Genomic DNA, 12,299 nt, shown 5'->3' on the forward strand with positions numbered 1-12,299 from the left:
CTTGTGATCAATACACATGAAAATATGATGGAAGTAGGTCAACTCTGCAATAACCTGAATACTGAATATTTATGTAATTATTGAGCCGTGCCATGGGGGCCATTCATGGGGTCAGTTGCAGATATGCACATATAATGGAGTCATCTAGACTCTCTGAGACTACCAATTCTAAGGCACGATTCATTTTACTCTAACACTGATGTTTCAAGTACAAGAATGTGCCTAGATCTGCAGGGAATATAAAAGGAGCCTGAAGTGACTGCTCAGAGACAGACATGTGCATTGTAAACATTGCAGGTTATGTGAGTTGAATTCTGCCCTGTGAGACCATCCTGGGTTAAATATCGAGGTATTTTACCCAAATTACTATTATTAGGCTAAATTGATAGTGCTCATTTAAAAAAAAAAAAAAACAAAACCCAAACAAACAACAACACAAAAAAAACCCAGAACAAAACAAAACAAAACAAAACAAAACCAACTGAAAAGTGTAACACTGACTCAAGGTAAGACACATTTCCAGAGGACAATCCTGCTTTGCCTCTACAAAGAGGGGCTCTGGCTCTTGCCGAGTCCAGCAAATAAATTTTGGGCAGCAGGACTACCCAGCCCAGGAATGGAGAAGACGTAGGAATCTTAGACCTGCCCCAGAAGTGCTGATGGGTTACTGTCAAGGGACTGGTGGTTGTAGCCCACAGCGAGTGTTTGAAGAAGTCAGATCTGCATAGGTGGCTACTTTGATAGACATGCACGTGCTGTTTTACAATGGTTTCCTCTACAGGTATCACTACCAATAAGCCATCACTCTTCAGAAGGCCATCTGCTTGCCGTTAGCATGGATTTCTGAAGGAGACTTGCTGACAGCTGGGACCACCGGATAATTACAGGGTGTTGGAGCTGGGGCCTGCCCAGAGGCGGGAGAGCCGAATCTCTTTCCTGGAAAAGTAAAGGAATAAGGCCTGAGGCTTGACACGTTATAGTCAGAGAGGAGTACGTGTAGAAAGGACATTGTTAACATAGCTATAACTCATACAGAAGTGGGGAAGAGACCTTCTGGGTCACTGAACCTTCCCAGCTGAAGCGCCAGACCTGGCATGGCCATACTGTTATCGATACCTGAGTTACTACCCTGAGGCTCACTCAGATGTGTCTCCAAGCACTGTATTCAGTGCTGGCTAAAATGCAGTCCATCAGTAGTTCTTGTGTGCAGAAGCTCTCATGAACATCAGCAGCTGCAGGGCTAGCCTGTCTCACTCTTCTGAGAAGTTGCCAGTTTATAAACATAAAGAAGGATTCGTAATCTTTTAAAAACTTCCTCTAATGTCTTTTGGTTTTGCTGGTGACTCCTCTTCCACAACAGGCAGAGCACAACCGAGCTCTTCTTCCCGTTGCTTTCCATGTTAGATTTCGCTCATTTCCTTGGATGATTTTGCATGCGCGTGCATCCCAGGAAGTTCCACAAGATGCTATTCGTAATGGAAAAAAGACCTTGTGGATTGTTTTTCACAAGTTCACAATATGCAGGAGACATATTACGTGAATTTACTAATCACATCTGGAGATGTATTTGGGCTCTTAAACAGTTGCATATTGGTGCCTAAGCTCTTTTGTGGATCTAGACCTCTCCACATGTTTTTAGCTGCACTTTCTCATGGAGATATTTGGGCTTGAAATCACTTAAGCCAATCTTTTTGAACTTAAGTGCCTAAATTAGGCATTCTCTTCCCACTTAATGCAAATGCCAGAAGTCCCTTCTGTTCCAGCAGCAGAAGAGCAAGCTTTAAAGCTAACAGCTCTCTCCGTAGTTCTCTGACTTCACAGGTGCTGGACCAAGCATGCTCCCCTGCCTGTCCAGATGGCTATCGTGTTAATGGCTTATTGCCTGCCTGCGGGCAGCTATTCTGGATGCACCTGGCAGTGTTTAACCTGTTGGGTCTGTTCAAAGTAGTGGGTCTCTACGTGCTCCTAATAGTGAACTTCAGCCGTGCTCAAATCCAGCCTTGTGTCTTGCTGTCTGAATAACCTGCAAGCCTGGTTTCTGAGAATGGCCTTGAGCTGCCTGTAACAGGCAGGACAGGTGGGCTAGGGAGGGACAAAACTCCCAAGTCTTGTAAGCTGCAACCCAAAATGGTTGTGTGGTTCTGGGCTGCTTGTAACTGCACCTGCCCAAACCAAAGCTTCATCCAGCTTCTATTCACCTCCCATCTCCCCAGTTCACATTCTCTACCTTCTGCAATTGCAGCCACAGGCAGAAGCTCCCGCAGGCTCTAGTACTGCTGTGAGCACAGCGGTGGACAACCATCAGCCCACAATCATTTGCTCTTGTGCAAGGCGCTATGTACTCACCATGGTGGAAGCAACCACCGGATGGCTGGAAACATATCCCATGCCCCATGCCACCGCCCGGAACACTATCCTGGGCCTTGAAAAGCAAGTCTTATGGCGACATGGCACCCCAGAAAGAATTGAGTCAGACAACGGGACTCATTTCCAAAACACCCTCATAGACACCTGGGCCAAAAAGCATGGCATTGAGTGGGTCTATCACATCCCCTATCATGCACCAGCCTCCAGGAAAATCGAACGATACAATGGACTGCTAAAGACTACACTGAGAGCAATAGGTGGTGGGACATTTAAACATTGGGATACGCATTTAGCAAAGGCCACCTGGTTAGTCAACACTAGGGGATCTGTCTCTCGAGCTGGCCCTGCCCAATCAAAACTTTTACGTACTGTAGCAGGGGATAAAGTCCCTGTCGTGCACATAAGAAATATGCTGGGGAAGACGGTCTGGGTTACTCGTGCCTCAGGCAAAGGAAAACCCATTCATGGGATTGCTTTTGCTCAAGGACCTGGGTGCACTTTGTGGGTGATGTGAAAGGATGGGGAAGTCCGGTGTGTACCTCAAGGGGATTTGATTTTGGGTGAAAATAGCCAATGAACTGAATTGTATGATGTTAATTGCTATATAATAATATATGTCATCGCTTCTATGGCTGCTATAGGTCATATCAACAGTATTGCAGTAAAAATCACCCAGATTAATGAAGAATGAACTTTGATTAAACTGAGAAAAGTGCAGCGGTGATGGAACCAGAACTGGCTTCAGCATGCAGGAGTCCAATACCATCTCTCCTGCCCTGAAGGACTGTTATGACAGACGGAGCCCAAACTCATGGACTAAATTAACTCAATGGACATTTTAGAGGGATGGCCCATAGACTAAGGGAATGATATCTGTGTGTGTATAGACAGGGAAAGTGGTGGTGATCAATTGGAATGTACTGGAAAATGGGAAACCTGGGCATGATGTAGATGGTATAGAGTAAGGAGTGGATACTGTCCTGGTTTCAGCTGGGATAGAGTTAATTTTCTTCCTAGTAGCTCGTATAGTGCTGTGTTTTGGATTTAGTACGAAAATAATGTTGATAACACACCGATGTTTTAGTTGTTGCTAAGTAGTGCTTATTAGTCAAGGACTTTTCAGCTTCCCATGCTCTGCCAGGTGCACAAGAAGCTGGGAGGCAGCATAGCCAGGACAGCTGATCCAAAGTGTCCAAAGGGATAGCCGTATGACGCCATGCTCAGTATATAAACTGGGGGGAGTTGGCCAGGGGACAGTGATCGCTGCTCAGGGACTGGCTGGGCATCGTTTGGCGGGTGGTGAGCAATTGCATTGTGCATCACTTATTTTGTATATTCTATTGTTGTTATTATTATTATCATCATTCTCCCTTCCTTTTTTGTTCTATTAAGCTGTCTTTATCTCAGTCCACGAATTTTACTTTTTGTAGATTTTCTCCCCCATCCCACTGCCGGGGGAGGTGGGGGTATGAGCAAGCTGCTGTGTGGTGTTTGGCTGCCTGCCGCGTTAAACCACGACACCCTGGCACCCATTTCCCTTCCTCAGGCACCGCGGAGGCCTCCCTCCGCTACCGGGCGGCCCAGCCCCCCGCGCTACACCGGAGCGCAGAGAGAAGGGCGGAGGCGGGCTGCTCTGCCCAGAGTCCTTAAGGAAAGGCCGCTCACCGCCAAGCTAAGATGGGGACAGGCGCCGGTCCCACCCTTCCCCACACCCTGACTTCGGGTCCGGCTCAGCAGCGACCGCCCGGCCCCCGGCAGCCGCCGCCCGCCCCTTCCGCCGGCGGACCCTCCTCCTCCTCCCGGCAGCCCGCGGCCGGTATGGCGGCGGCCGGCGCGTAGGGCCGCACGTGTGGCTGTCGGTGTGGGGCCGCGCCGCGGGGCCGGGGCCGCCCCCCCCCCCGCCGCCATGAAGAGCAAGTCCTCAGCCCACAAGTCGGGGAACACGCACCGGGTGAGCGCCCGCCCGCCCGCTGAGCCGCGCCGGGTCTCCGCGGCTGGTGGCCGGGGAAGGGTCTTCAGGATTTCGCCGTCGGTGTTAGTTCGGGGGTAGTGCCCGGCTCCCGAAGCGGTGCTGGGGCAGGCGGGGTGCGGGCGGGTGCTGGGGCAGGGCCGCGAGGAGCCGCGCCGCGTCGGGTCTCCGCAGCGCTGTGAGGGGGGGCCCAGGCCGGGACACCCGCCCCGAAGTGCGGCTTCTCCCCCGTGCCCCGGCACTCGGTGACTCCTCCGGGAGCCGAGTCGCCGCCCCTGCCTCGCAGCAGGCGCACCACTGCCTGAGCGTAGAAAACTGACATAATGTAATAAAAGAATAACATGTATTAGCCTAGGCGTTTCAGGAAAGGCGAGAGCCGGGCAGTCTGTTGAAATCCGGGTAGATTTCTCTGCATCTTTTTCACCTTGTTGTGGAGGCGTGTGGGGTGCCTTGGTTGTGCAGCGCCAGGGGCGAGAGGGTCGGTCCTGCTCGTGGGCATTTTAAGCATTTTTTTGCCTTAAAATTCTGGTAGGACTGTTTACAGATTGACAGGTACTATCTGGCAGCCCGTCTTTATAAGTGGGGTTTTTGTTCGCAGTGCGTGTGCTGTTGAGAGGGACTGAGAAGGGCTGCTCTCAAGAATAGAGCACGAAACATGTATGTCCTTTTGTTTTACAGTTTCTTACCTTTTCGGAGCGCTTAAGCAATGTTAATATCGATATTATTCATCGGATTGACAGAACTGGAAGCTACGCTGAGGTGAGAACAGCAATCACGGTCATTTCCTGTAATCACATCACAAGTAGATAAGCTCCATGAAAGATTCACTTAAGAAATTTATTCAGGAGGAAATTGGAAAGAAGCTCCTGGAAAAGTTGCCTTTCCTGGAGCCTCATTGTGTGCTTTGTTCCCCTTTACTTTTTGACCTGCTTCACAGTATTGCCATAGAGACTCTTTGACAGCGACACCCTGATGGCTTCCATGTGGCTGGCGGGCCTGTGGGTGTTCTGAGCATGGAGGATGCCGCTGTGGCAGTCAGCAGTCCTAGGTCCGGACCTGCAAAGACTTACGGGTGCCGAGTAGTTGCAATACTCGCAGCACGTATACAAGGCGTGTGCATGTGTCTTTATAGATCATAAAGAAGGGTCATCTATATGTGTCCTATAGATCATCATTGTGAATATAGTGCTTTGTAGGTTATTACCTCCTGGCCTGCTGGATTGTTCTTCCGAACTTCCCACTCAATAGCTGTGAGGATGCCAAAAGAAATCCCAAAGCATTTGTGCTGGGTGGGCTATGGCTCAGCATCTTAGATTATAAAGGCCAGCCAACAAAGGCCTAAAAAGCAATTATGTAAAGAAGTCCTGTCACCAGAAAATATTTTCAAATGCGTTTTGAATATAGAAAGAAAAGTCTTATTTTCAGGGGATTTCCATAGCACCTCTTGAAATTAAGTCATCAAGATTTCTTGAAATATTCTTAAAATATTTAAGGCACTTGATAGTTTTCTTCATTTGAACCTCTCATCTTTGCAGGCTACGTTCATTAGGGTTGATAGCTCTTATTTTATCTTTGTTTTGACAGGAGGTTGAAACCTACTTTTTTGAAGGACTACGCAAATGGAGGGAACTGAACCTCACTCAGCATTTTGGTATGTCATTTTTATTCACGTCTCCTGCTTTCCTTAAACTGTTAAAATAATATTTCTTCTGCATCCAGAGCCCAATGGGAGATTTTCTATTGACTGGTTTTTGGACTGGGCTCTGGAGAGCTATTATTCTTTAATATCCTACATGTTTACCAGGAACTGGACTAGTTTTCAGGGTTTCTCTTTTGTGCTTCGAACAGTGCAATTCTACAGTGAAGTGGCCAACAAATGCCAGTCCTTCAACCAGCTGGTCTATTACCAGAGTACCATTGTGCAGAGCTTGAAAACACATTTGCAAATTGAAGGCAGTCTTGCTTATCAACCCCTATTAGAGTAAGTATATGGTGACAAAATGGAGTCAGAAGCTTTGACGGTATTACAAGTAAGCATGAGTCCTGTTGTGAGTGTTCTTTTTCTTTATTGTAGCTGAGGAAAATATAGCAATGAGATGCCCAAAGTGGTCGTTTTTCCCTGATAGAGCTTTATGGTTCTAAGTCTTAAAAAAAAAAAACTATGACAAGGCAAGCAAATTAGCCTGAGTTCTTACTGAGTGTCAGACAGAATATTAATGTGCTTTGTTTGATGTTAATAATTTATGTCTTCTTGTTTACTGTTATCTGCTTCATTTTTTTAAAATCTTAAGATTCTTACCATGCAGAGCTGCCTAATAGGTGATATTTAAATAAAATTAAGAAGTAAAGGTGATGCTGTCTTTCTTTCCAAAGAGATTGTGCTGGATTATGCAATGTTTGACTAGGTTTTTGTTGGCTTGTTTTTGAAATGCACTAACACTGGTGTATTTTCTGAAACACAGTCTAGTGGTGCAGCTGGCTCGAGATCTTCAGGCTGATTTCTATCCTCACTTTCATGACTTTTTCCTGGCCATCACAAAGTTACTGGATACACAGGACACAGAGCTGCTGGAATGGGCTTTTACCTCTCTTTCCTATCTCTACAAATACTTGTGGAGATTAATGGTGAAGGACATACACAACATATACAGGTAAAAGCCGTTTTTAATGTCTGTCTTGATCAGCAGTTATTAGATGCTATAGAAGTGTAAATGCCACACGAATACATGGCTTAATTCTTCAGTATACTTGTTAGCATGCTTTTCCTGCTTTCTGAGAGAGTCTGAGCCTTGTTATCATACGCAGCTCCTTTGAGATCCTGCTGACTTTCTTGGGCCACTGTATTGGAGGAGGGATGTGGATTGGACAGCAGAATTGGGCCTTAGGTCCCCTTTTCTCCTGTGGGGATAGGAGAGGAAGCATCTACCTCAGCTGGGTAAACAAAGCTCAGAAAGACACTGGATTGGCAGAGTCATCTTGCAAACCTGTGCCCAAATCTAAATTCAACACAAGTCTCGAGTATCTGTCAAGTACCTCAGCCATAGTTTTATCATTTCTGTCTTTCCCAATTGCAGACACCTAGACATTGAATGAATTCCTTTGAGTCTTTAATTGTTCCTTTCCCAGCATTTCCCCCTTATGTTTTTCCCTTCTTCCTGTCTGTTTAGTGAGAGAGCAGATGAGGTATGCACAGTTTTGTATGCTTTGAAACTCAGGATGCTGAGGATGTGGAAGGTTGGCATAGGTTCAGAGGGAAACTGGCCAAGTTGGAAGGAGTTACCAAATGCATAGGAGCCACTTCTGGCTTGGGGAGTCCCTGAGCTGCAGGTGGTTGAAGGCTGATTTTGTATGTGCTTGCCCTGTTTTTAAACCTTTCCCAGGCATCTGCTTCTGGCTGTAGACTGAATACTGGCCTGGGTGGACCTGTGGCCTGACCCAGTATGACTGCTTGTTCAGTCTTACATTGCTGTGGTAGCAGGTCTCTTCTTTTTGTCATAGCCAGTGGGTCCATGTTGCTTCCTCCTAATTTCAGTTTGGAACAGATGGAGGAAAAGAGGGGTTTCGGATTTCCTCCCCAACCCAGCAAAAGCCGTGGGCATATTGAAAAAACATCTGCTTGGCTGTGAATCTGAGGCACCACTCTGAACATGTGCTGAGCCACCTGCAACGGTTACTGACGCTTACCAGAGAATTACAAATATTTATCACCTCTGTAAATGGTATCTTTAGAAACTTCTAAGTGCACAGGAGGCCCTGTTGGCTCAACTGAAATACAAATCTGGCTTATCAAATCAACTTTGGCTTCACTTACTTCTGCTGAGTATGTGTGTTGAAAATCTGGATGCTGTGTGGATCCAGAGATATTAGAGGTATTTCTGAATGCGGCTTAATGTGCCTGGCATTGTCATTTGACCTTCTTTCCAAAACTCTGTTCTTTATCCAGGGAGAATGGGAAGGAATCGAGTTGAGGAAGGTATTTGCCCTCTCTAGGAGGACAGATTCTTAGCGTTTGTAAGAAGTGGCAATGTAAACTGAAAACATAAGTTTTAAAACCAATAGGTGGCAATTCTTGCATTGCCTTTAAGACAGTCGATTATTTTGTGTCTTTGTAGCCTGTACAGCACCCTGCTGGCTCACCACAAACTTCACATCAGGAACTTTGCTGCTGAAAGTTTTGTCTTTCTAATGAGAAAGGTAAGTGAGGTGTTTGTACTTTGACGCTATCTCCATTCTGTGGCGGCTCTTGGATTCAATGTGTAATATTAGGTTTTCCCCAAAGAAGGGTTAACAAGGCCTGAACTGGCATTCAGCGTGTCCCGAGTTGTCATTTTTAGTGAGTGTTTTACTGAGAATGTCATGCACTTTGTATCAGCAGTGGCAAATAGAGGCCTTAGCGCTCTGTGTTTTAAGAGCAGTTAAACCAAATGCCTGTGGTTGGTTTATCTAAAATGACTAGAAATGTTAAGGTAGTCTTGCAAAAGGGAGGCTTTTTTTCACTAATGCTCTAAGGGGTTGTAGATTGAAATTCTTGTGACAACCTCTTTGCACTCCTGAAAATCAGAGTAGATAGCGTTCCCAGGCAGATCAATCAAGATCAGGCAGCAGCCTTTCATGGAGTAAGGAAAGGGAGTGGTAGTTGTTGGTTTTTATTTAATTAAAATATACAAAAGCCAGGATTCCTGAGACTGGCTAGCAAATTTGGGTATCCTAATTTTTGTCCTAAGTTGAGAGACCTTAATAAAGCACATTTGTTTGATTGATTGTTTTCAGAAATTGCTGAACTTCAAGTCAAATCCTCAGAAATGGAGGATTTTAAAATTTTGGGCCAGAAATCCTTTCAGTATTCCCAACTGCGGTTACAGTTTTGAGTGACTGGATTCTGTGTTCAGCTGATACCCATCTCTTTCCACACCAGTGCAGCGACCTTTGTGTTTCAGTTGGGACCAGTTTAATGGTGCATTTATGCACGTTTAGCTCTAAAATCATAATAATCAAAAACACGTATTTCAGCTGCAGTGACCTCGGTAGACCTGTATGCATCGTGGGAGAGGGGGGAGCTGTAGTGACCGAATAGCTGATCATTTTTCTCCTTTCCATTTCCTTGTGTGGTTGCAGAAATAATGAGTTTGAACTATTGTGGGAAGGCAGGACTAGGAGAGTAACGTTGTGCTGTGGGGCCATTTAATTGCCTCTGTCCATCTGGCAGCTCTGAATAGAAGATAACTTTTTTTTTCTCCTTACGTTTTGCAGGTTTCTGATAAAAATGCAATCTTCAATTTCATGCTCCGTGACCTGGGGGAGCACCCCGAGAAGGTGGAAGGTGTAGGACAGCTACTTTTTGAGATGTGCAAGGGTGTTCGAAACATGTTTCACTCTTGTGTAGAGACGGTAAAGACAAGAAAAGATTGCTGGTTTAAATGTTGCTGTAACGGAGCCTTAAGCAGTGCTCAGTGAAATCATTGAGTGTTGTTCACCTCAGTGGATCCTTGGCAATAAGCATGCTGTTCATTACTTAATAGGATCTGAAAGCCGCCTTCTAAGAATATTCTTTGAGAAGGAAGGTTGTTTTTCGTAATTCCTATGCAGTATTCCTATATATTAAAATAGTACTGCTTGCTGATATTTCAGACTTTAAGTGATAGCCTTTTTTATTTTTCCTGTAGTCGTTCTAGAAAGAATCGAGATCACTGGAATATTTTAGCAGTATATTGCACTAACTAATTTTAGGATTGCTAGGTTGTTTTCAAAGTATAAGGACACAATGTGCTCTTTTCCTGTGCAGGCTATGAAGTTAATTCTGTTAAAGCTGGGGCCTATTACTGAGGAAGAAATTGAACTACCATGGGTAACTGTAGGAGAAGCCTTTGAGCAGATGATCAGATCAGCTGTAGTGCATATCCATAAGGAGCATTTTGACATTGTCTTCAAGTGCCTGGAGGTACACTGATTTTTTTTTTTTTTTTTTTTTTTAATTCATGAGAAACTTAAAAAAAATGTGCACTTATCAAGAAAAGTATGTGTGTTTTATTGGACCAGAACTGTCTTTTTTTCTGCTTTGGAAACATTAAATACAGTGTCATGTGCATAGGAAAAATCCCACCCTTCTTTTGTAAGTTCAGTGACCCTGGTGGCTGTGTTGTGAGAAGGGAACTGCTGTGTGTGAGACCTGGAGCTCAGTCCCACGTCTGGGCAAGGAGGTTTTGTAGGATCTGCCTTTGCAGAGGCCCCTTGCTGGGGTGGGAATGCTAGGGCTTGCTTTATATTGCTGAACTAGGTACATTGGTGGTTCCAAGACCATGTTGTGACAGTAGAGGGGAAGCTTTTTTTTCCCATGTTGTTGCTTGGGGGGGGTTACACTCTGAGGTTTGAGGGAGCACAGCTGAGTGCCATGGGCTCTGCTGTGTTGGGTCAGGGTGATGTAGAATGATGAGCAAGGGCCTGGCAAGTGCTTTTTACTTACCTGATCAACATTTAGATTTTTTTCACTAGTGTTTGGGATTTGCTAAGGGGGATCGAAACCTCTTGCAGCTGACAACTGCGTCAGTTATGCTCGTCAGAGGGGTGAAATGGGAACTGGAGGAAATGGTACATGTGAACTTTAGGGTAATCCTTCCAGCATGGGTAAATAATCCTATTTGTTCCTTCTTGGAACTCCCTCCCTGTGATTATCCATAGTTTCCCAGAAAATCCCATGCTGTTCCTCCTACCTCCCCCAGTATGATAGCAGTTAATGCCTGACTACCATTAGCCACAGAATATTTTGCCACTGGATGTTTTGTATCCCTGGGATCTGAGTCGCTCAGGATCTGCAGTTGTGGTGAAATCTTGGAAACTGGTGATATAATTCCCTTTATTTTTAATGAGGCTTGTTTTTTACCCTGGGAGCCAGTGGGTGAGTGTGGTTTGTTGAGCTCAGTATCACGCTCAGAAGGAAATATTCACATAGTCTGTGATAGCTCTCTAAATTGGGTTCAATTTATAGCATCAAGGATGGGAGTTTATATTATCTGGACGGAAAGGAACAGTGATGGGAGTGATCCAGAGCAGCTCCATTATCTGTGTAACGTAGATGATATGATTAACATCTCAGCATCCACATTAGCATAATGATGCATAAAGTGTAAAAGTACTTAAGTTACGATAATTCCGGTGGAAGCTGGGTGCTTCCATACCATTGTGGCTCTGGGGCCAAGTATTTGTTTCTCTTTCTTTCCTATTTTGTATGTCATGTGTTGGCCTTTCAGGAGACCCTCATCTTGGGAGGTATTTGTGTTTCTGTCCAAGGAAGCCAGGATGTGTGTTTTTACATAATGGGAATCACACAGTGTTTCTGCAAGGTTTAGTTTGTTGAACATGAACGAGACAGTCAACAGCAGTTTGGGCAGATGAGACGTTGATTCTTTAGAATGCCTTTCAAACAGCAGTAAGTGAAACAGGGTCTGATCATTTCTCTGGAACATTTTGCTTTCTTTTTTTTTCCAAACAGGAGTCACTCTTAGACTTACAGAGGAAAATAACTAAGGCCAACTGCTGTATGGCTTCAGAGCAGATGGAGAGGATTCTGCAAGCTTATCTCATCCTAGTGGAATATGCAAATGGATCCAAAATCTCACTGCCTGAAGACGTCTGTCGGGTAGGTCAGACCGTCACTTTGGCTGATGTACCAGAGAACTATCAATTGAATATGGAAGAGGTGTGGTCAGCTGAAGCACTCGTACACATTTCTGATGCATCAGTGGGCCTAGGATTTGAGTTGAGTGAACAGAGACAATTATTTTGACTATCGCTACCTCTCTGATCCCATGAGAATTTACCTCTGTACTGTAATGTTGGTGTAGTCCTCCTTTAATTGAGCAAGGGGGAAAGTGGGCTGCTGCTGCTAGAGACCATGCTGAACTGTAGTTCCTGCCGCTGTCAGGACCCACATATCAGTGGTAGAGCAGTTCTACCGGAGTCACATACA

The 12,299-nt window shown here is 45.3% G+C and overlaps 1 protein-coding gene across 1 annotated transcript in view; it reads left to right on the forward strand.

Annotated features, from left to right (window-relative positions):
* The first annotated feature begins 4,154 nt into the window (after positions 1-4,154).
* UTP20 (UTP20 small subunit processome component) overlaps positions 4,155-12,299 on the forward strand; it is a 64,647-nt gene continuing 56,502 nt past the window's right edge. The window contains exons 1-9 of the mRNA XM_075152082.1: positions 4,155-4,318; positions 5,015-5,095; positions 5,921-5,987; positions 6,185-6,317; positions 6,799-6,987; positions 8,449-8,530; positions 9,587-9,724; positions 10,119-10,274; positions 11,823-11,969. Coding sequence (XP_075008183.1) covers positions 4,274-4,318; positions 5,015-5,095; positions 5,921-5,987; positions 6,185-6,317; positions 6,799-6,987; positions 8,449-8,530; positions 9,587-9,724; positions 10,119-10,274; positions 11,823-11,969 — 1,038 coding nt within the window. The 5' untranslated portion in view covers positions 4,155-4,273. The remainder of the gene's footprint in view (positions 4,319-5,014; positions 5,096-5,920; positions 5,988-6,184; positions 6,318-6,798; positions 6,988-8,448; positions 8,531-9,586; positions 9,725-10,118; positions 10,275-11,822; positions 11,970-12,299) is intronic.

This window comes from Calonectris borealis, chromosome 1 (assembly GCF_964195595.1).
Source record: "Calonectris borealis chromosome 1, bCalBor7.hap1.2, whole genome shotgun sequence".
In the NCBI taxonomy this organism is placed as follows: Eukaryota; Metazoa; Chordata; class Aves; order Procellariiformes; family Procellariidae; genus Calonectris; species Calonectris borealis.